The sequence below is a fragment of the Saccostrea echinata genome, unplaced genomic scaffold (genome assembly GCF_033153115.1).
Source record: "Saccostrea echinata isolate AGI-Se365-2 ecotype Australia unplaced genomic scaffold, CSIRO_AGI_Sech_v1 ptg000001l, whole genome shotgun sequence".
In the NCBI taxonomy this organism is placed as follows: Eukaryota; Metazoa; Mollusca; class Bivalvia; order Ostreida; family Ostreidae; genus Saccostrea; species Saccostrea echinata.
This window is the reverse complement of record NW_026889750.1, coordinates 42,380,643-42,404,925: the sequence shown is the minus strand read 5'-3', so window position 1 is coordinate 42,404,925 and position 24,283 is coordinate 42,380,643. Positions and strand designations below refer to the sequence as shown.

The 24,283-nt window shown below is 32.9% G+C and overlaps 3 protein-coding genes across 3 annotated transcripts; 1 reads left to right on the top strand and 2 right to left on the bottom strand.

The window, feature by feature from the left end:
• Positions 1 to 6,737: 6,737 nt before the first annotated feature.
• Positions 6,738 to 10,720, bottom strand: LOC133179661 (spermatogenesis-associated protein 24-like). Its single transcript, XM_061314364.1, has 6 exons — positions 10,514 to 10,720; positions 10,185 to 10,262; positions 9,108 to 9,170; positions 8,821 to 8,951; positions 8,233 to 8,303; positions 6,738 to 7,406 (listed from the first exon to the last, which is right to left on the bottom strand). Exons 1-6 carry the CDS (start codon positions 10,670 to 10,672, stop codon positions 7,177 to 7,179), a joined length of 732 nt encoding a protein of 243 aa, XP_061170348.1. The 5' UTR covers positions 10,673 to 10,720; the 3' UTR covers positions 6,738 to 7,176.
• Positions 10,721 to 10,831: 111 nt separating this feature from the next.
• Positions 10,832 to 17,573, top strand: LOC133191987 (pantothenate kinase 3-like). The gene is made up of 7 exons (XM_061327798.1): positions 10,832 to 11,138; positions 11,337 to 11,689; positions 11,888 to 12,132; positions 12,513 to 12,689; positions 12,887 to 13,010; positions 13,585 to 13,710; positions 14,089 to 17,573. Exons 1-7 carry the CDS (start codon positions 11,027 to 11,029, stop codon positions 14,176 to 14,178), a joined length of 1,227 nt encoding a protein of 408 aa, XP_061183782.1. The 5' UTR covers positions 10,832 to 11,026; the 3' UTR covers positions 14,179 to 17,573.
• A 560-nt stretch (positions 17,574 to 18,133) lies between these two features.
• LOC133197597 (mucin-2-like) lies at positions 18,134 to 22,873 on the bottom strand. The gene is made up of 5 exons (XM_061333707.1): positions 22,777 to 22,873; positions 21,825 to 21,936; positions 20,160 to 20,233; positions 19,753 to 19,815; positions 18,134 to 19,596 (listed from the first exon to the last, which is right to left on the bottom strand). The coding sequence occupies exons 1-5, from the start codon at positions 22,871 to 22,873 to the stop codon at positions 18,509 to 18,511; spliced, it is 1,434 nt and encodes a 477-aa protein (XP_061189691.1). The 3' UTR covers positions 18,134 to 18,508.
• Positions 22,874 to 24,283: the final 1,410 nt, after the last annotated feature.

Sequence of the window (24,283 nt, the reverse complement as noted above, 5' to 3'; positions counted from 1 at the left end):
GTCTAGTGGTTCCGGAGAAGAATTTCAAGATGAAAATGTGAAAAGTTTACAACAACGAAACGACAACGATAGACAACGGACAAATTTCGATCAGAAAAGCTCACTTGAGCCTTCTGCTCAGATGAGCTAAAAAGGAGTAAAGCCACAGGCACTTGTTCGTGGGATAAATTGCTTACCCAATAGTATAATAATATTTTTTATATCATGAGCCAAACACAAGTGCCTTTAAGTAAAGCACTACAAAATAAAAAAAAAAATATTGATTGATTGTTCTTTTGTTGTTTAACGTCCTTCTCGAGATTTTTTCACTCATATGGAGACACCACCATTTGCCGGTGGAGGGCTACAAATTTTGACCTATACTCGTCAATCAGGGCCATTGAGCAGTGAGGGATCTTTTTCGTGCCAGCACCTACTGCGACACGGGACCTCGGTTTATATGGTCTCATCCGAAGGACCAGTCTCCACGTTGCAGAGGGATTCGAACCCACGACGTAAGGATCAGCTCCTTACTCCGCGACTCTAGAGCAGACGCCCTAACCACTGCGCCAAGAGGGCGACAAAAAACTTGATAAAAGAATCTAATGTTTACTCAGCTCGGTGTTATGTGTGTTTTCTATCCCGTAGCCTCTGGAAGTTTTGGTCTACCCTCGTTGCAGTATCAAAAAATCTTTGTATGAGTTACGATTGATAGGCAGGTTAACGTTTAGGTTCCTTCTTAGGTACTGATTATTTATAAGGAAGTATCATGTTAAGTCTTAATGAACATTTTTATCAAGTGTCATCAAGATTACAGAGAAATTCAAAATGAAAGAGCAGACATATTCTTTTGAAATTCCAGTACTTTTTCATTAATTGAGTACTTGATGTCTTTTCAAATGAAATCAATTTTATTCTTATTGAAATGTGAATTCATTGGGTCACTGATAAATGTGCTCAAAGGAAGAAATACAATTTGTATAAATGTATGGTTGTGCCCCCTCAAAGTGAAATAATTGCTTCCTACGGGCCTGGTCATATAGTGTTTTCTTTGCCAACTCTCTTTTTTAATTGGGAAGTTATACATTCATGAAGGTTTTTTTAAAAAATATTTTACGGACTACTTATAACATGGAGTCTTAAAACATTGACACGGAATGTAATTCTTACTGGTGTTCTAACTCTTACTATAACCTTTGGTTAAGATGGTACTGTTTATTGTAAAATTGACGCACAAAAGTTCACATTTACTTTTGTTTTTAGTGTTTTAATTAGTGTAAACTTCACCATGCAAACTTAACAAGAACGCTTTAATATTACTTTACTTTAACTATAAGTTAAAGTATAAGTTAACTATAACTTTTCTTTCATATATGTACTTGTGGGAATGTCTTAAATTCAATTCTAAAACGTGCAATAACTGAAAAAGGGTGTTAAATCTATACCTAGGGATTGACATTTGTCAATGGGGAATATTGCCAAATATAAGTTTCAATCGAAAAAAATGTTAAATCTATTCCTTGGAATCGATATTTGTCAGTGGGGAACATAATGCTAAATATTAAATTATATCCAAAGCTTGGATCCACTGAAAGAATAGTGAAATCTACACCTAAGGATTAATTAATATTTATCAGTGGAGTAGGGTGTATGAGTTAATATTGCCAAATACAACAAGAGGCCCAAGGACCTAGAATCGCTTTTCTGTTATATTGCAGAACAGTGTCTCTGTGACGTAAGTCAGAATTGGCAAGTCCAGGGACACCAAGACGCAGCAACTTACTGGGTTTAATGCAACTGAACCCCTTTACATCTGAAATATTTAGCTAAATATTTTGAAATGGAATTGTCATAAAATTCAGAAAGCAAGTCTCTGTGAACTGGTTTTGCATTGACACACTCCGAGGCCCTAAGATGCATCAACTGACAAGATTTGATGATCCTAGAATTCAGTGTCAAAGATATGTTTTGTAAACTAGTCCTCATATTAGGCAAAATATCAAAGTTCTAACAAAATATCATTTTAGATAATTTTGAAGTGACCTTGAAACCAGGCCCTTTGCCATGTGTTGATGCCTTGAACAATTTCTAATCTACAAGATATCATCCTTAAGTTTAGTGATCATCTGCCCAGTGGTTCTTCATCAGATTTTGTTTTGTAACCACTGCTTCAGTTTACACTTTCCTGATTATCTCCCCTTGTTTTAATGTCGCATAACTTTTTTGTAACAAGAGGACCAGGGGCCAAATCGCTCACCTGAGCACTCTGGCTAGGAAAAAGCAGAAAGCAGTTCAGTCTTGAAAAGTTTTGATATAAAAGCGGTTCGCGGGGGTGGGGGGTGGAGGGTGCTGATTTGAACTAATTTGAATTTATACATCATAGGGATGCTTTTGAATTAATATGACAAATAATGGCTTTGCTGTTCTTAAGAAGACAATTTTAATTGATATATATCATTTGTATTCCTTTGTTTGACTATGATCCCCTGTTATGGCCCCTCTGTTCTCCTGGGGGTTCATGATTTGAACAAAATTTGAGCCTACATTACCTGAGGATGCTTCCATTTAAATATGACTAATTGTGGCTTTGCTGTTCTTGAAAAGAAAATTTTTAAAGATTTTTTTCCTATGTATTCCTATGTAAAACCTTGATAGCCCATTGTGGCCCCGTCCTACCCCCGGGGGTCATGATTTGAACAAACTTGAATCTACACTACCTGAAGATACTTCCATATACATATAACCAATCATGGCTTTACTGTTCTTGAGAAGAAGATTTTTAAAGATTTTCCCTGTATTTTCCTATGTAAAACTTTGATCTCCCATTGTGGCCTCACCCTACCCCCGGGGGTCATGATTTGAACAAACTTGAATCTACACTACCTATGAATGCTTCCACATAAATATGACCAATCATGGCTTTACTGTTCTTGAGAAGAAGATTTTTAAAGATTTTTCCTGTATATTCCTATGTAAAACTCTGATCTCCCATTGTGGTCCCACCCTTCCCCCGGGGATCATGATTTGAACAAACTTGAATCTACACTACCTGAGGATGCTTCCATATAAGTTTCATATTTTCAAGCCCATTGGTTCTTGAGAAGAAGATTTTTAAATGATGCCATTAATTTTTCACGAATTCAAAATTATCTCCCCTTGGAATAAGGTGTGGCCCTTCATTTGAACAAACTTGAATCCCCTTTACCCAAGGATACTTTGTGGCAAGTTTGGGTGAAATTGGCCCAGTGGTTCTTGAGAAGAAGATGAAAATGTGAAAAGTTAACGACAACGACGACGACAACGACGACGACAGACAACGGACAAATTTCGATCAGAAAAGCTCACTTGAGCCTTCGGCTCAGGTGAGCTAAAAATGAAAGCCTTTGGCCCAAGAATAATCTTTGACAAATTAGGCAGAAATTGACAAGGGGTTCTTGGTACGTGGCCCACATTCCAGAATGTTTATGCACACCTCACATCAGACCATAACATAAGCTCTTAATATGAGCCTACGTCTCAGAAGAGCTAAACAAGAGACCCGTGGGTTATAACGCTCTCCTGATTCACTATGGTCCTACTGCTTTTTTTATTCACTACACATTCTTATGTAAAACTTTGATCGCCCTTTGTAGCCCCGCCCTACCACAGGAGGTAAAGATTTGAACAAACTTGAATCAACACTACTTGTGGATGCTTCCATATAAATATGATTAATCATGGTTTTGCATTTCCTGAGAAGATTTTTAAATATTTTTCCTATGTTTTCCCATTTAAAACTCTGATCACCCAAAGTGGACCCACCCTACCGTAATCTTAGGGGATCACGATTTGAGGAAACTTAAATCTACACTATGTCAGGAAGCTTTCACATAAGTTTCATCTTTCTGGCCCAGTGGTTCTTGAGAAGATTTTTAAATAATCCCACCCAATTTTCACTTTTTTCTTAATTATCTCCCCTTGAAAGAGGGTGTGACCTTGCATTCAAAATTGAATTCTCTTCACCCCACCATACTCTGTGCCAAGTTTGGGTGAAATTGGTCCAGTGGTTCTTGAGAAGATGAAAATGTGAAAGATTTACGACGACAACAACAAGGACAGTCATTGGACAAATTTCGATCAGAAAAGCTCAATTGAGCCTTTGGCTAAGTTGAGCTAACAAAGAAAAAAAAAACACATATAAACTAATAAAAATGATAGGGGTTAGGGCATACCTAATACATTTATTTTATAGTATAGCTAACACTTGTCTTTTTCTTCTTATATGTGCAGATTTAATGTCCTGGTGACATCTAGGAACTAGCTGCAACCACAGCATCATCCATCTTCTCTTCTTTCCTTTCTTTGCATTACGTATACACTATTATGAGCATAATCAAATGAAAGAATAAATATCAAAGGAACAAGCATTTCCACTTTTTGGATCATATGAGGTAAGGGTGATCGAATTAAAAAATGATGACCATCAAATTGAATTTTTTTGGAAAAAATTCAACTATCCATAACATATTCATCACATACCATCATAATGTACATGTATTCTAGTTAAAGTTCCTGAAGTTGCAATAGAAAATACAATTGCATAAAAAGTTTCAGGATTTTTATTAGTAAAATTACACTTTATTTGAAAAGAGAAAACATCACCACATCCTAAAAGACTTTCTAAAATACATAATCAAAGGAAATTATGGTTTTTTATCCTTCAAAATGATATCAGTGATGTAAATGATTAGATCTTAACCTTGATTGAGTTTCTTCTCTTGTATATGTTAAAAAAACCTTGATTTTTGATTATTTTTTTCATTTTTACATTATTTGTGTTAATTTATGTGGTTATTTTACATTATAAGTGGTAACGAAATTGTGCAATATATATTGTCCAATTCTTCATAATTAAAACACATGAAAGTATTTAAACTTGGCTTTATAACTTGAATTATTCCCTATTTAATTAAAAAAAACTAGCTAAAATATATATTAAGAAGATAAAATATATTTTATAGTATATTTTCCTTCACAGAACAAACACTGAGAGCAACTGATGTCAACCAAAAACATTCTACTCTTCGATTGTTTCTTTATTTTTGTTCATATTTGATCAGCAATAATTCTAACATATTTGTTGTACTCCTGACCAAGAGCATGGGAATCTTTAAAGTAGAATTGTGAAGGAAAAATTACATAATAACTAGTTCTGTTGTTTCAGTGAAGTTGAGGTTGAATTACTTGAATTTTTTAACAATTTTCCAGTGTGTTTATTTTTTACATTCATAAAAAAATAAAAGAAAAGATAAAAACACACCTGCATGAACTGATAAAATTGAAAAAGAAAAGGATTTTATTGAAAAAACTGTTTAATTAAAGAATATTTCTTAGCATGAATAGAAGTCTTTTTATCATATATCTTGAATCTTTGAAAAAATGTGTTGCACTCCTGACCATAGAAATGTAGATCTGAAACACACAAACCCTGTAATTGATAAATCTATTTGGTAAAATGTTCTTTGTGTCTTTATTTCCAAAATAAAAATCAGAGAATCATATACTGATAAAGTGTTTCCACGCTGGGGAGCAAAACATAAAATGTTGCACTCCTGACATTATTGGGTATGCACAGATACTTGGCTCTCATTAATGCTGCTTGATATAACATTTTTAATTTTTGAATTGTTCAGTTATTGTTTTACACTTTGAAAATTCTTTTTTGACTTAATTGTCTTTCAGATTTTTGGCAACACTACATTTTATCTGTTGCACCCTTCATGGTATATTTTTTTTTCAACATCAGCCATGACCACAACTTGGTCAAACAAAAGTTGATACAGTCTACATTTAAAACCTAATACTTTGAATATTATCAGGAAAGTCTTTATTTCCAACATATTAAACCAATATTATTTATTTCACAGATCTTCAAAAAATATTGAATTTTCAAAATGTCACAAAAAGGTGTTCAATTCCTGACATTTTTAGCCTCATATTTGGGCATAACTTTTTTGTGAATCGAGATATCAAAGAGATATTTGGCAGGTATTTAGACACTATCTAAAGACATATGCCGAGACATAAAAATTTATTCCCATTGCCTGTATTTTTGTGCAGGTTGATAAATATGTATTTGGTCTTTTTTTTCATTTCACCCATAACTGACCAAAGATAGCTTGATAATTTGCACAAGAGGTGTAGCTCCTTGTAATCCAACAGATTGGATTCATAATTAAATGTACCTGCTTTCAGGGCAGTTATCATCCACTAAGCCTAATACACACCTAGGGTTGGACACCAGTACTCGGTATCTGTACTGTACCTAGTGGTTGTTTCAAAATTTCAAGTAACATACATGTACCTCTTCATTTAATGCCAAAACCTGAGGTATTTAATCCTTTTCTCAAAATACACTGAATGCATGAAGTGGTTTTTTTACCCCTAATTTCAAAACTACAGTAACTTTGTATGGTACGGATAAAGAGTATCAGTGTCCAACCCTTTTCTATGAACCTACCTGGCTCTCCCTCTCTCTCTTTATATATATACATATAATACTAGTATATATTAAAGAAATGCCTTCTCTCTCAATTCTGGCCTCTATCCCTTTTCTTTAATACATTGATATAATTTAAATACAAGCTAAGCCTTCTGAGCCAGTGATAACCAAATAAGGAAATAGTTCAGAGGACATAAGAGAAGCAATGAGGTTATGAGGGTGAAACCCCTGATTTTACTGGTACAAGTGTATGGTTAGTATTGACAAAAAATTGCAATTGTATGTAAAATTATTTTTTCTGTCTAAAATTTAAAATAAGTATAAAAATGCAAGATAACCTCAGCATTACACAATATCAAAAATCACATTAACTATTAACAGTCCATATTACATGGATCTAGTTTATCTACTAAGATAACAACAATCTTGAGGAATTTACTTATTTAACACAGTACATTTACCTGGTTGGTTGTACATAAACATATGTATATGGTATGATAAAGTATTTCAAAATACATTTAAATCTATGTATTCTGAAAAATATACGTTTTCTATCTGCATAGTGCAAAGTAGATATAAAAGTAAATAAGTATTTACTTCAATACATTAATACTGCACACATTCTACTGCAGTAAATCATTATGGACGGACTAGGATCTACCCTTTTACTTTCTTGTTTTGATTGTAGGCACTAATATGAGCTGAAAATATAGTCATCATCTCTTGGTTTTTGGGACAGCGAGCAGTCGATCTCGTGTTTTCTTTTTCTGGTCTTGTTCCTCCATCAGTCGGTTGATATACTGTTCCTGCTTCCTCTCGATCTCCACTTCCGTCAGCTGTTTTTTGTGCTCGATTTCTTTCTCTCGTAACTTTTTCTCTAGTTTCTGTAATGCCTCTTTCTTCTTGTTCAAATCTTGTTCTTGATGTTCCACCTTTTTACTTATTTCTGTGCAAAATGTTATTTAATGTAATTTAATGTCACATTTGCATGTTGTATGTGTAAATCATTTTTTTAATGTCCTTTTGCTGTGGTTTCATTAATTTTTATGGGTATCAAGCTTCATGGTTTTGAAAAAAAATACTACAATTTCATTTATATGTAAATTTGTGAACAGTTACTTTGTCCTATTCTTATTTAGTAAATTTTCATTATCACTTAAGTTCATGGTCTGACTCAACCATTAAAAACACAATGAAATTGGTGATCCTCAAAAAATGATAAAACCACAGTGCATGTACTGTATATCACTAAATTTTCAAGACACCTTATTTTCCTGAGATTGTTACTTGATATTTATAGGTGAATCAAAATTGTCACAAATTTTGGTTATTGTTCTATATAGTTTTTAATAGAAGAAATATATATGAGAAAGAAATTTTTGCAAGCACACTATGTTGTGTAATTATGGTATGCGAAAATAAAGGTATCACAAATAAAAAGTGATTTACAGTATTTAGTAAAATTACAGGCACCTTTGATTTTTAGCAATGTTCCAAAGTCTACAAGTTTTGATGAGATATCAATAATTTTGTGAAAATTGCTTTGAATGAGATAACTTGGAACTTTAGGTAGGACTTTAATAAAGAATAGCCCATACAATAATTTTACAGGTTACTGGTTATTACAGAATGTAAACACAAAATTTGACCATAGATCACTTCTATGTGCAAAATTTTTCAAACCTCCCTATTTCCCAACTGGTTCAATTCTCATGTGCTTCCATCTTTCATTTTAATGTAACACTCTTTTATCTGAACATTATTCTATTTACCTGAACACTTTGATTCTAATTTGATGTTCTTTGAGGTTTCTTTCATAGCTTTAGATCTTACATCACCAAATCTGGAAAAGAATATTTTTCACTAATTGACAAACAGTGACATAGGATGCATATTCTGTAGGAAGTTTTAACATTTTAAGGAAAAGTTAGGTCAAATTTCAAGGAGTACACTACATGTTGTAAGTTCACACAACTTTTACTGTGATCAAGAGATTGGGCTTACATCATCTTGATTTTTTCAGTATTACCCAAGAGTCTTCACTGTAAACTTGTGTCCCATGTGGTGAAAAATCGAGTCTCAATTAAAACCAGCACTCGAACCCAGGGTACTGGCATATCATGCAGGGCCAGTGCTCTTAGCACTTACATTCAAACACCTGTTAACCCACTGACAATTGTCATAAAGCGTCTTCGGACCTTTTGACATTTATGATTGCTTGCTTTTCAATTTATTGCCTGCATAAGTCTGTTCCATCAGTTGGAATTGTTTTAAACATTAAAAAAAATCAGAAATGCAGGAGAAAGATCTGAAATAAATTTTATATATTCAAGTACTTTGTAAACATGAAAGTCTCTTACGCTCTTTGGAATGCCTCTTTTTCCCTAGCCAACTGTTTGGTTAAAATTTCAATTTCTCCCAAAGCAAATTCCAATCGATCTGTGACTTCATTGAGTTCTGTCCGAGTCTTGGCATGCTCTTTTCTTTCTTCCTTTTTATACAAATAAATGAAAATCTTTCGATAAAAGAGAAATCACACCTAGACCATGTCCACTGACAGAGCTGAGCATAAAAAACTAGTTTCTTTTTCCATAATTACACAAGAACTAGTATTTGACTGCAAAATTTAGAGATTTAATACATGTACCTCTAGTTGAGACTCGAGCTGTATATAATCTTCTTTGTGTACATAATCTTCTTGAACAGATCGCTGAAACAAAATTAGTTATTATATAGTACCTGTAAAATTAAATTGAATCTTCCTTGAAAGATCAGGACTCAATATTAATAACATTTGTCTGATTGTCCGTGTCCAGTTCATTTTGTGATCAGACCAGTCAACCTTCAGAGACACTTGTCCAATGAGAAAAGGGTGCTTATGGTTTTTTCTTCACGTTTTTTTTTTTTTTTTTTTTTTTTTAAAATAATTTTAACAGATTCTGGTTGCTATATTATTCTTGAGTTTCTAAATATGATATTTTTTTAAACCACATTCTACATAGAAATCCCTCTTTTCTATGTTGTGATGTATAAGTTAAAGACTGATCTGATATGATCTGATTTAGAGGTTAGAGGAATGAAACTGACAATTATCATACCCCCAGTCCCTTTGATGTTTGTAAAAAAAAAAAAATAAATATTAAATCATAAGAAAGACTTGTGTTGAAATTTAGTCTTACTGAAGTGCAGATATTGGCCTAATTGGGCATTTTCCACAAGAAATAAATGTTCTGATCTGACTTAGAGAAATATGGAATGCTTTATCTATCATAGACATGCATACACCCCCGTTCATTTTCCCCCGTTTAATATATATTAATTAATTCCTGGACAGACCAGTCTATGAAATTTTGCTTGGGCCGAGGTGTCTTTTAAATGGTCCAATGTGTCAATAATCTTGGGCCGACCTGTCAGGGCCGAGGTGTCAGATGTGATGGGCTGAGGTGTTGTTGGACCAAGACACCTATCTACCTATCAAACAAACCGGGCTAACAACATTACTCTCATTCATTGCTCCAGAAGACAGGAACCCAGGCTTCTTCTTTTACCTTTCACTTCCATGACATAGTATGGCAATAAAATGTAATATGAAGAGAGAAATGTGATAGATCAGACAAGGATTTGAACCAAGGTGCCTGATCTCTACATGTTAACTCTAGTCTAAACTAACATTAACCATGCAGCCAAACTAACACTCCCCTAAATTTTAATTGCTAATCATCACCTCAAGTTTTCGAAGGTCCTCTTCATATGTGTCTCTAGACAGAAAGCTCTCTCTAAGTGATGTCTCCTGCAGTGAAACCTACAAAGGAACAGTGATGTATAGACCTAATGCATGATATATGTAGTTGAGAAGCAACTCTGATCGCATAAAGTAAAAGAAATGCAAAACTTTACCAAATAAATAGATTGCTATCTGTCTAAATTGCATCCTTATGCGATTTTATTCCATAAATCTTCACAGTATCATTTCATTCAGTTCAGAAGTAAATCTGCGTTCAAATGTACTGAGAAAATTCGGACAGTAAACATGGTAAACAAAACATGACTTACATCTTCGCTTAATCTTTCTATGACTGACTTTTGAGTAAGTATGATGTCCTGAAGCTGCCTCTGAACTAATACATCAGAGGGAATAGAATCACTCTCACACAAGGTTGAGATCTCCTCCTGAATTGTCACAGTTTCCATCGGTGAAGCCAGATCGGTCATGTTGCCTTGTGTACTCCGGAATAATTTAGTTTGCCCGTACAATTCAGGCAAGTTCAGAGCAAATTGTATTTCCTGCGTTCTAGAAAAGCATATTTTTTTTTATGTCAGCACAACAAAATTCAAGACTTCAGTTATTTTATTACCCTGATATGCAAGGCATATACTAGAACTATTCATTAATCTTCACCAACGCTGGATTAAGCTGTTCCGTTTCACGATCAGACAGCAAGGAATTATCAAACGGATGTAGTAGCTACTTTCATCGGATGACCTTTGGAAAACACTAAATCAGAATAAATTTTATCTAAACGATATGATTTTATACTGTAAGACGGATTGATTGCAAGAAAAATAATGGAGTCTGAGGAAAATGACGGATCAATTCGTACTCCTTTAACTGTGGAATGTGTATTGAACGGCGAAATTGACTATGATCTCCTTAGTCCAAAAGACAGACCCAAACCATGTAAGTAATCAGTGCCAGTACACACACACACACACACACACACATACACATTTAATTTTAAATTTTGTTAAAGGGAGTAAAATGTTTAAAATAAAAATGGATTCATTTAATAAAAAAATAATCTCTAAAACCATTGCATCAGAATAAAATATGTATTATTTTATATATTATCATTGTATATTTTGTTGAATTTTCTAGGTATGCCCTGGTTTGGTTTAGATATTGGTGGTACACTAACAAAGCTTATTTACTTTGAGCCAAAAGATTTTACAGAACTAGAAGAAGAACAGGAAAAAGAGACAGCTAAAATCATTAGAAAGTATTTAGTTGGAAACACTGCTTATGGAACCTCAGGGATACGAGATGTTCATTTAGAAATGAAGGACCAATTGATAGGAGGTCGGAGAGGAAGTCTGCATTTTATACGATTTCCTACCAGTAACATGGAGGGGTTCATAGAGTTGTGCAAAGCTAAACATTTCAACACTTTAGTCACAGAGATTTGTGCAACAGGAGGGGGAGCATACAAATTTGAGCAAGATTTTGTTAAGGTAACATTAAATATATAGTTATTATTGCTGTATATTAAAATATTTGCACTACTTTGTGCACCATTATATTTCACTTGTTTGTAAACTAAGTTTTTATATAAACCACAGGTGAAAGCATGAATATATTTAAGATTTATCATGTTTATACATATGGACTTTCTCTCTGGTAAGACAGATATATATATAATTCTTTTTCAGGCTGTGAACCTTCATCTTCATAAGTTTGATGAACTTGACTGTCTGCTAAAAGGAATCCACTACATCGACAGACACAACGAAAAAGAGTGTTACTATTATAAAAATCCAGAAGATCCAGACAAATGCCAGAAAGTCCCATTTGATTTCAAAGACCCTTATCCTTACTTGGTAGTTAATATAGGATCAGGGGTCAGCATCTTAAGTGTTCATGGACCAAACAATTACCAAAGGGTCAGTGGGACAAGGTTAGTGATTACAGTACATCTACATATGTAGATAATGTGGAATCATTAGTTTTTCATTGTTTTTTTTTCCTTGGATTTTTTGGGTTGCCCCCTACCTATAAATTTATTACCTCAATAAATATTGACATTCAAGTGCAATTTTTTTTTCTATTAAAAAAAATGTGTGTCCATGAAGATATGTCCACAGGATCCTATGAAATTTTAGAAAACATAAATAAAAAGAGCTCCATTGAATAAAATGAAACCACTGTATTATGACTGATAATGATGCATTTATTTTGCAATTTTTTTTGTTCTGTGCTTATGTCGTTATTTGTTTTCTTAAATGGATGATGGCAATGATGTTTATGATTGAGATGATTTAACTTTGTTTTTAACAGTCTTGGAGGGGGTACATTTCTGGGGTTATGCTGTTTACTAACTGGGTGCCAAACATTTGAGGAGGCAATAGAACTTGCATCCCAAGGGGACAATAAGAAAGTGGACAAACTTGTGAAGGATATCTATGGTGGAGATTATGAGAAATTTAAGCTTACTGGAGACATAGTTGCCAGCAGGTGAGTGTTTGGTTTGTCTTCCCTTTTAAAATCATAAATGACAAAGAATTTTTATTTTTTGTTCTGTTAAATTACCAAAAAATTTGATTATTGAATGTCTCTTGGAGTTTAACTTTCCTTCTATTAGGCATTTTTAGTTTTAAACACCTTTTTATTAGAGTTTTTGTAAGTAATTTATTTTGAAATTTATTGCCTAGCTTTGGCCACATGAATCAAGCAGAGAAAAGGGAGAAAGCTAGCAAAGAGGATCTAGCACGAGCAACTCTGACCACATTGACCAATAATATAGGGTCCATAGCTAGAATGTGTGCTCAAACTCAGGTGAGTCACATTAACCAATGGCTGGAATATGTATTCAAACTCAGATAAGTCATATTGACTAATATTGGGTCTATAGCTAGTATATGTGCTCAAACTCAGGTGAGTCACTTTGACCAATAATATAAGGTCCATATCTAGAATGTGTGCTCAAACTCAGATGAGTTAAACTGACCAATAATATAGGGTCCATAGCTAGAATGTGTGCTCAAACTCAGGTGAATCACATTAACCAATGGCTAAAATATGCATTCAAACTCAGGTGAGTCACATTGACTAATATAAGGTCTGTAGCTAGAATGTGTGCTCAAACTCAAGTGAGTCACATTGACCAATGATATGAGGTCCATAGCTGTATACTCAAACTCAGATGAGTCACATTAACCAGTAGCCAGAATGTGCATTCAAACTCAGATGAGTCAAATTGACCATAATATAGGGTCCATATCTAGAATGTATGCTCAAACAGGTGTCTTAAGTACTTTGCTGCACTGGTTGACAATTTTAAATTACAACTGTGTATTAACAGATAACATTTATGTCTCTGTATTTGATCTTGTGAATCTCCTAATTTCAGGGATTGGAGAGAGTTGTATTTGTTGGCAACTTCTTGCGTGTAAACACAATTTCCATGAAACTTCTGGCCAATGCCATGGACTACTGGTCTAATGGAGCTCTGAAAGCACTCTTTCTGGAACATGAGGTAATAAATCATATTATTGATAGTCAACAACAACAACAAAATGAACCACCACTCTATTAACACTCTTTTATTTCAGTATCAAGTACCTATCAATATCCGACATATTAATACAAAATGTACTGTCAACAAATATTCCAAGATAAACAGATTTAGAAATACTGCACATGTATCAATATTAATCTTAAATATCTTCTTTACATGTTGATTATAACATAAAATTCACTTTACAGTGTATGTATCAACTTCTTTGAATTAATTTTTATGAAAAATATTTTCTAATGAAATCTCATGCTTGAATAATTTTGCACTGCTAATACACAACTCTTCTAAATAGAACTAGTTTTTTAATATTGTAATGGACTTTTATTTACTTTGCAGGGCTACTTTGGTGCTATGGGATGTCTTATGGAATATGTTGGACACAGTGGCTCTATAAACTTTGAAAGATTTCAACAATTTGACCAATAGATGTTCACAAATGATTCCATGCAATACAGACACTGCTTTACTACAAGTTCCCATTCTATAGCCATTTGATTTAAGATATGTTCAAATTATACCGAAAACACATTATGGGGTTTTATATTCCCCTAAGACCAAAGATTAAAGGCAGATCAATTTTGATCTGTACATGTATGTCTGTCCACATCTTTAAAATTGTTCATTACTGTAAAGTGTACAAAATGCAGTCCAGGGTCCAAGTCTTAATGCCATTGTATGGTAATATGTATGGCAAGGTAATATGTATGTATTCTTTCAGTGATAAGTGGGCATTGTGTTTCAGAAATGCAATTTTTGATTTCTTTTTTATGAAAGATTTTATTTGTAGAAGTCAAATTGTAATTTTTTCACAGAGTATTCAGAGTGTTTAAATCTTTTTATTGTTCATCATATCATTCCTGCTTTCTGTATTATGAAGGGAAATAGTCTAAATCACATGTAGTGATTCGAAATGAAAACAAACCTGTAGACCTAATATGTTTTCATTTATTGCATTGGAACATGTTTATCCAAATTTTCAGTGTTCAGTAAATTTATTATGGAACAGTCATTATTTGGACAGTTTTAGCTCTACTGTTAGTAAAACAAAAGAGCTCTTGCAATAGTGAAGTGTCTGTTGTCAATCCGTCTAACTGTCTGTTTGTCTGTCTGTCAATTTCCTTCTACAGTTTTGGTCTGATTCAATTTTTGATAAATGTTGTCACCATGTTAACCTAAAAAGAATCATCTGTAACATTCTTTTAAAATGCCAAATCTCCTGAACATTTAATCTTATTTGAATAAATACAAGTTTAGAAAATATCCAATCACAATATTTAGACAATGATGAATATAAACCAGTATAGCTACAGTCTCATCAGAGACTTCAGATTGAATGATTTATAGGGAAAATAAATGAAATCAGGGATGTCATGTTTCTGTGTTTTCCATGGATACAAGACAAATTATAATTTGCCAGGGTTTACTACTAGTCATTTATGCCATGTAAGTTGAGAGGAATAATTAATATATGAAAATGCTTTATTTAATAGTCAATTTCATTAGTAGTACTTTGGATGCAAAATTCATTCACAGAAGTCTTTACATAGTTAAGATTTTAAAGAAAAAAATAAAGTTATCTTGGCCATTACCATAATTATTTCCAACTTTCTTGATGTTTAAATTTCAATTGATGTCTGGTTTGATTTCATATTTGTCAAACAAAATCCATGAAAAAAAAGATGGAGTGGGACAATGTTTGTTCGTGGATTAGAATGTATAACAACAAGTCTTGTATCTGTAACTTTATGTGTAAAAGTACTGGCAAATCTTTGCTTTATTTAGTACATTATTAATGTGCTTGACAGACTTTAAGCTTTACTTACAATCACTCCATTTATCCACTTAAAATGCATAATATTTATTGTTTCATACCAATCATTATGTGGTAGAATTGCATATATTGTCTAGAGTAGCAGAAATAGTGTTGATTCGAATGCGTTTATTATCAGGTTACTATAATTTCATTACAGCATGAGCACTTTTGGACATGTTTTCTTAAAAAAAAAATATTGCTACCTGTTTTCGGTCATTTTTTTTTTTTAATTAAAAATTAAAGGTTGGGATACACATATTTTATTTTCTGCTGTGTGAATTTGATAGAAAAACATAATTATATAATGCTTTTTTTTTTTTTTTTGCAAATGAATGATCATTTTATCAACTTTTACATATCTGGCAGTTAAGATGTTGCAATAACGGTTTCTTCAGGCAAAGTGGAAGGTTGACTGATATCTTTACTTTCATGATAATTCATTGTATGTGACTGGCTGTCAAGTATTTCAGAAAGCTGTATTGTAATAGTACACATGACTTTCTTATGTTTTTGTTACCAAGTATCTGTATTTCATGTCATGACGAGTATTTCCTTCACAAAATATATACCATTGCATGTTCATTATTTTTGCATTTGACAGGTAGAACATGTAAATATAGAGTTGTGAAGTTCATTTACATTTTATGATGTTTATGTACAGTCAATCATCTGTCGCTTGTACTCAGATGGACTGATAAAGTCAAGTTATCCAAGTTTTCGATTTATTGAAGCACAGACTTGAACTCTGTGGTTGACTCTGAAGACTTGTTTTAAATTTACATATCCCTGCTTTTCAATATAATGGTGTTTGGGATATCTAGCTTAAGATGTAAATTTTTGTGTGTTATCTTTGTATATATGAGAATTATTTGATGCAAGTTGAACATTCCAGGTTCACCACCCACACTGTGAATCACACACGTTTGATAAGATCTCAGTCAGACAATTATGTTATATAGGGAACCAAAAAAAACCCTCTTTTCATTTAAACATTGAGTTTGAACAAGGTTGTATATTCATTACTACTGATGTTAACTGAGCTGTATTTTAATCAATTAATCATTTGACATTCTGCAAAGGTATTTTTCATGTCATACTGTATAAGCAGAAATTTTAGCGAGGATTCAATTTTGGCAGTTTTAGCAGGGGTGTTGAGATCACTAAAATTAAATATGGCTAACAATTTATTCCACATTAGAGGTTACCGTTATCTTTCTTTGCACCATAAAATTGCTAAAATACTTATTACTTAAAAATTCCACTTACGTGGTATCAGCAAGCAATATTATGTCAGATTTTCTGTTTTCAATAATTTGATACACATATGGGAGAATAATATTATCATGATAAAAAATGAGCAAGTCCTTTAATTTGTACTGAAAATTCTTCAAATTTCATTTGAAATTCTCTAAGGACAATATCTTATAATCAGAAAAAGTTTTCAGAAAAAGTACTTTGTACACCCAGAACTAAAATGGTTTCCTTATGTAAAGTGTATTTTGTCTGTATGTCAGTACTGTTTGACCTCACTTCTGTCTTTTAAATATTTTAAAACTGTATCATGATCAATATTTAGTGAGGAAGCATTCAACAAGAGCATTATGTACTGTTATGTGTGAATTTACGTTTACTTCTCTATGGGATGTCCTGTATGAAGAATTCCCTAATTAAGGGGCATATGTTTTAAATCAAAAAATATCCAGGATTTGTGGATAAATGTTGAATATAACTTATGTTTTACATATCTTTTATCCAATTTATACTGTATATAGTGTAGATTTGCAAAGCATTATAGGAAAATGCATAATCAGATTTACTGTATATATTTATTTTATTTAATGAACATTGATATTTGTGTTATTTCTGTCCCAACAGTTTCTTGTTTGATGATTTGTCTCTGACAACCCAGTATATAGTGTGATTTTAATTACATGTAAAGGGCAGAAACCCAAATACTGTCAATTTTTACCTTGTAGATATTTAATCTGAATAAAAATTCTTTGTTACATTGTTTTCTTGATCTATTAAAAAAAATGCACAGAGATAATTAAAGTTATTAACACATCATGCCAATAACCATATTATAGTATTATTATACATGTGTCTAATATACAGTCACTAGGTCATTATACATCTGAACATATATCCTTTGATTTCATAGTAATCTATTCCACATTTTATCATATTGATGATATAAATTTATCCAATTTGGACATAAATTTGCTGTTTGCATCAAATGATAAGAATTGCTAAATATAAACCTTTGTTCAATGGACACTATTATCAGTGTTTTTGAATTGTGTTCTTTTTATTATTATATAAGTCCATTTTGATCTAAATATGGTCGCTGCAAACATTCTGTGGAAATATATCTAGCACTATTCACAAAATAATATACAAATCTGAATGAATATGCTCATTTGTAAAACAAATGTTTAAGATTAAATTAAAAGTAAAATATAGAAATGATTTACTATATAAATGAAGAATGCGCATTAAGAATGTAGAGATGTATATTTAAATATATATATATATAAACTATATATTCTATATAGAATGCTACTGCCTTTCAAAGATTATATTCAGACACTGACATATGTACACGTTTTTCACGATGATGATGATCATATTATTGAATGGATTATTATGTTTATGACATCATAAAAGATGCCAGTCTAAATGATGACTGTTGATAAAATGAACTAGTTCCATACGTACCAGTATTTTGACAGCGCTGCATTACAGAAAATAATCTTTGGAGTGTTTCTGCTTATGGTAAACTTTGATTATCTAAATAATACTGGCACGTATATTCTAAAAATAGCTCTAAGTAATTCTAAATTCGGATTTCTGTTGCAGATGCTGAAGATGCAGTAGATGGTGTTTTTGAACTATCAGGAACCTTTGTGACAGCTAGCAGTTGTTGTATCACTTTTGATTGTTTCACTCGGAGTTTGTACTGGTATATTCTGCAGCTATTGTAGTAGAAGATTCTGTTGAAGATTTTGTTGTTGAACTAGTTACATGGTTATCTGTACTTGGCATTGTTGTTGATTGTATTGTTGGGATGGCTTGAGTTGAAATTGTTGATGTTGGACTAGTAACATAATCTATTGTACTTGTATGTGAGGATTGTGTTGTCAAAGGCACTTGAATTGTAGTTTTAGATGTTTCACTTTCTTCTGTTGTTGTTGAAGGTTGCACTGTTGATATGGCTGGAGTTGAAGTTGTTTGTGTCATGTTAGTTACAGTACTTATTGTACATGAAGACAGTGGTGTTGTTGGGGGCACTTGTGTCGTAGTTATAGAATCATTTACTTTTGTTGATTTTGAACTGGTAGATACAAATGTTTCTGTACTTGAGGCTTTTAAAGTTGAACTAAGATCATTGTTTTTTGTACTTGTAGAAGATTGTGTTGTTGTGGTAGGTGTTGAAGCACTTAATTCTGATGTGGTTGCACCAGTAAACTTATCAACTGTACTGATAGTTGTTGTAGTTGAAAGGTGTGGCACTTGAGTTGAAAGGGTGCCTTGTGTTAAATTTGTATTGATAGGCACTTCAGTAGTAGTAGGTCCTTGTGTTGAATTTGTATTGAGGGACACTTGAGTAGTGGGAGTGCCTTGTGTTGAATTGATATTGGTAGGAGTGCCTTGTATTGAATTGGTATTGGTAGGAGTGCCTTGTGTTGAATTGGTATTGGTAGGAGTGCCTTGTGTTGAATTGATATTGGTAGGAGTGCCTTGTGTTGAATTGGTATTGGTAGGAGTGCCTTGTGTTGAATTGGTATTGGTAGGAGTGCTTTGTGTTGAATTGGTATTGGTAGGAGTGCCTTGTGTTGAATTGGTAGATGCGGTTGTACTTGTTATAAGATTTATTGTACGAGGTTCATCTGATGTTTCCAAAGTCGATAGGGAAGTAGATTGCTCTGTTTCTTCTGTGTCCATGCTTTCTGTTGTTGTTTTTGTTGTTGATGGAGATTTGGTAGACTGTTGAGTTGTTTTGGAAGTTGTTTGTGTTGTAGATTCTGAAACTAAGGTGTCTTTTTGTCATGTGAATTAAACTTTTGTTAAAATGTTGTCTTAAAATTTATTGATTGACAGTCTATAAAACGCATAAATCATAGATTTGACAAAATATTGGAATAGTACAATTCCCTCCTATGTTTTTCAGGATAATTGAAGCTTACCTCGCATCATCGTTGATCTAGGTGTTTGTGGAGGAGGTCGAGTAAATACGTACTCTGTCGTTTCTAAAAAGATAGTATTTTGATCAAGGGCCTCACGACCCTTTCCAATTTTAGACTCATTGAGTGCTTTAATTATTTTAATATATGTTACAATTGCATACTCAGGGACTGTATTGCTTAAGATTACATTGAATGTAACACTGAATGAACTAGAAGTTGTAAAATTAGTAAAAAAAAAAAAAAAAAAAAAAAAAAAAAAAAAAAAAAGAAGAAGAAGAAGAGAGGATAATAATCGCAGAATTTTTTATAACTAAAAAGGCTTTTAAAATTGAAATAAATAATAAGCCAATATAAACATTCATTAAGGGTAATTTTATAAAACACTGAATGAGATAAAGGTTTCTTACGTGGTTTTATGTCTCCTTTCTTGTCCTCTGTGAAAGCAAATATATGAATATAGTAACAGTTGGTAAAAGCAAAACTTTAATTTTAATAAGTTAAAATAAGAAAAAAACAGGTTATCAAAGATTACGAAGCTTGACTCGACGAAAGTCATTTATATGTAGGGTTAGTTATAAATAGCAACCTGTTCAACTTGGTGTAAATCAGATGAAGATACTTTAAAATTCCAAGGAACTTTTGGAAAATTTAGACAGCTGCCTTTTCAATAAAAATGGAACTCGTAAATATACTTACCTTGTCATTGGTCATTTGCAAAATTATTTTGTTAAAAAAACATTCTGATTGCACACACAAGTACTCTGAACTTGATATTAAAAAGATGCTTGAGTTTCTGATTGACAATATTTATGTGGGTTTTGGAGACCAGATTTTCCAACAATCAATTGGAATTTCCATGGGTACCAATTGCGCCCCGTTACCGGCAGACCCATTTTTGTATTCATATGAATCAGAATTTGTTCAAAATCTTAAACATGGAAAGAAGAACACACTTGCTGTGGTCTTCAACGCGACATATAGATATATCGACGACGTATTGTCAATTAACAATGGTTATTTCCATTCTTATGTCGATACGATATATTACGGTGAGATTGAAATAAAAGATACCACAGAGTCTGACACATCTGTTTCATATTTGGATATTTTACTAGAAAAAGACGTTAATGGTGATCTAACAACCAAGCTCTATGATAAACGTGAAGACTTTAACTTTTCAATTGTCAACTTCCCTTACTTATGCAGCAATATCACTTCATCACCTGCATACGGGGTTTATATCTCTTAGTTGATTCAATATGCAAGAGCATGCTCTACGTATGAACAGTTTCTAAAACGAAGTAAGTTATTGACAAACAAGTTGATCAAACAAGAATATCAGCAGTCGCATTTAAAGTCGTCAGTTCTATGGTCGATACAATGACCTTGTCAGCACATACAACCTATCATTAAGTCAAATGCTGACTGATGTTTTTCATACTTATTGTTAGGGCATTATTTACACACGGAATTGTCGACGGATTTATTCGTAATTTCCCGATCATGACAAAGAGCAGACGACTGGTGTGACCTGTCAACAGGGGATGCTCACTCCTCCATGGCACCTGATTCCACTTCTGATGTTTTAGAGGTCCGTGTTTGTCTTGATCTACTGAATATCTTCTCGAATATATTGTTGCACAGCACTTCTGAAGTTTCTCCTTCACTACTGTTAATATTTTAGTAAGGAGTAAAGAAAGAGGCTTGATAGAACATTTACTGGAATCCGCTATGTATCTTTGTTTGTAAGGTTTTTTATGAAGTTTCGGAATCCAATATAGATATGGTAATTCAAATTCATGTTGGTTTTTGGAATATTAAAAATATTCAAAACTGACATATGATTTAGAAGACTTCATCGAGATGAGATAAAAATTCTGTTAAAAAGAAGTGACATGCACGAACACATTCATTTTCATAGGAGTTGGGTTTCTCTCATTGAATTATACTTTTTTATTATTTAATGCGACCATATTTATACTTGGTTAGTGCTTGGAGTGAGCACTCCTCTTAACTTCTAAACTGATTTAGAGTTTAAGAGTATCTTTAATAAAAACTCACCATTAAGATACCAGATCATGGACACAGAAATGACAATGGCGATGATACAGATGCAGATGAGACAACAGTTCGATAAAGACAAACGTTTCGGTTTCAAACCATCAGAATCTGAATAAGAGTAACCTGTAAAAAAAGACATTTAGTGAACAGAAAATACTTAAAGTTTTAGATGTACATGTATATATTTGAAAAATACTTTATTTACTACTTAATCATGAAGTTTCAATGGGATCGGACAAGGTCTGACAACCTAGTTTCCTCCCTCTGAGTACAATAGAAAAAAAGATCATTACTGTAAATCACTTTTTATTCGCGAGAACTTTATATTCGCTGAAAAACCGGGACTGCCTGTTCGAAAAAATTCATTCTCGCGAAAAATTTTTATTATTAAGGATTATATCCAAAACCAGAAATCGTTAAAATTTTATCTCGCTAGAAAATACCATATGACTTTCTTGCAAAAATAAGGGGCGCATTTTTTAAAATCTATTACCTACACTTTATTATGATAAACTTGAGAGATGGGTGTCAAAACAATGGTGCATTTATTATTGCATAAAAGGAAGAATAATAATAAAAAGTGGAACCAGAGAAAAAGTCAGAGCTCCACTTATTGAAGTGCACCCATTTTATCATTGTGAGATCTTTTTATTCCAAAAACTCAAGAAAACAATCAAAGGAAGATTTTACAATTTTAGATATGTCATGTGTTATTAAGACATATTAAATTTAATGTATTTTCTATTTTTTTTTTTTAATGTTAAGGATTTCTACATTTCAAGCACTAACAAGATCCCACACAGGTTATGCATTGCTAAACAAGGAAAATAATGTTAACGTGTACATGTAATTCTAACTTGTACTTTACTCGTAATAGTGTATTGTATATATAATTAAATATATTTCATATACATGTATAAATATCAAGTTAAAGATGAGTGTGATGATATATCTGAAACCTACCACTGTAGGACGAACCTTTACCCGGGGATCCAGCCAGAGGTGTAGAAGGGCCTGAAACCGATTCATCTTCGACAAAGGCTTCGTTAGAAAAGGCCATGCTTTTTTCACTTGTGGTGGGCAAATCGTTGATGAATGTCGTTTTCTCGTTTGTATCTTCAATAAAATAAGTTATTTCATCGGTGGCTTTTTGTGGTCTTTGTTGTTCATCTTTAAATAGTAATTGACCATTGTCGCTGTAAACAGATAGAGGCCTAGCTCCCCGGGCACCGTACAGAACATATTCCTTACCGTCTGAATAAACATGAACGGAAGCACCTTCACCAAACTGAAATATACGGGTTAGCTTTCAGTATGAAACTGAACTTTGTGCAGACACGGCAACGCTTCATGCATCCATTGGACACAGACACAGTATCAAATTTCTTTAATCTTTATGTAATTTTGCCTAAATAGTAACTACATACATACGTGCCATATAATATACAGTTTTGCCATTGTACTGATTATATTCTAGTCATAAGCTATATTTTTATGGGATAAAGATACAATATGCAAGGGCCAACGCCCTTGATACGAACAAGATGACATGTAACTGAAATAAGGAACTAAAATCTAAGAGCTTACCGTTGTAAAACGTTTTAGTTCCGCCATGCTCTTTTAATTCAAAGTAATTATACCATGGAAGAAGCCATAATGAAAATAAACCAAATTATAATACTATCTCAGGCCTACCCTTGTCATTACACCTGCCAAAGGTGCATACTTTACGACAGTTGGATATGAAATAAAAAAACATAATAGACAGTCAGTGATCCAAGAATGGCATTTAAATTTTATGTAGCGGGAATGTTACGCATCTGTTGTGAATGAAACTGCACACAAAGTGGACGAAGAATATATGGTATAGTTTATTTTGTTGGTCGTACAGATCATATAGACATGATTTTTTTTAGTGAATGCTCTTTCTTCTCTCTTATATACATGCCATACACAACAAACCATCTTTCAGCTTCATGCATATTGATAAGAAATGCTACTCTTTTGTTCTGTTTCTTTTTATTTTCACGCAATTATACGTTTCACTAACATATAGAAAAAATGAAAACGTTGAAGATAACGAACAGTGATCGATCTCAAAAAAATCTATAAATAATACAATTCTGTGAAGAGGGCATAGAACACGGACCACTGGAAATTCCAGAGGTGGGGTCAGGTGCCTAGGAGGAATAAGCATCCCCTGTTGACCGGTCCTACCCGCCTTGAGCCCTACATGTATGTATCGATCAGGTAGATTGAACATTTCGTCGTCAAATTCAGTATAAAACAAAAGCCTAACAATTGGTATGAAACAGGTCATCCAAAATACGACCCAAAAATAGGTTATATTTGCTAATTAGATCATTATAAAATTAAATAATTGCTGACTTTAAAAGAGGTTGTTGAAATCCCTGTAACATCAACTTATCTGTCAGTAGCATGCCTCGGCTTAAAAATTGTTCTTAATCGG

What these genes read in the sequence shown, in the direction of transcription:
- LOC133179661 (XM_061314364.1), bottom strand. Translation starts at nt 10,672, where the DNA reads ATGACCGATCTGGCTTCACCGATGGAAACTGTGACAATTCAGGAGGAG. An exon ending in AAAGAGGCATTCCAAAGAGC is followed by an intron (nt 8,304 to 8,820) that starts GTAAGAGACTTT and finishes ATTCTTTTCCAG; the next exon opens with ATTTGGTGATGTAAGATCTA. An exon ending in ATTAGAATCAAAGTGTTCAG is followed by an intron (nt 7,407 to 8,232) that starts GTAAATAGAATA and finishes CATTTTGCACAG; the next exon opens with AAATAAGTAAAAAGGTGGAA.
- LOC133191987 (XM_061327798.1), top strand. Translation starts at nt 11,027, where the DNA reads ATGGAGTCTGAGGAAAATGACGGATCAATTCGTACTCCTTTAACTGTG. An exon ending in CAAAGGGTCAGTGGGACAAG is followed by an intron (nt 12,133 to 12,512) that starts GTTAGTGATTAC and finishes TGTTTTTAACAG; the next exon opens with TCTTGGAGGGGGTACATTTC. An exon ending in GAATGTGTGCTCAAACTCAG is followed by an intron (nt 13,011 to 13,584) that starts GTGAGTCACATT and finishes TCCTAATTTCAG; the next exon opens with GGATTGGAGAGAGTTGTATT.
- LOC133197597 (XM_061333707.1), bottom strand. Translation starts at nt 22,873, where the DNA reads ATGGCCTTTTCTAACGAAGCCTTTGTCGAAGATGAATCGGTTTCAGGC. An exon ending in GAAAGGAGACATAAAACCAC is followed by an intron (nt 19,816 to 20,159) that starts GTAAGAAACCTT and finishes CTATCTTTTTAG; the next exon opens with AAACGACAGAGTACGTATTT. An exon ending in TAGATCAACGATGATGCGAG is followed by an intron (nt 19,597 to 19,752) that starts GTAAGCTTCAAT and finishes AAGACACCTTAG; the next exon opens with TTTCAGAATCTACAACACAA.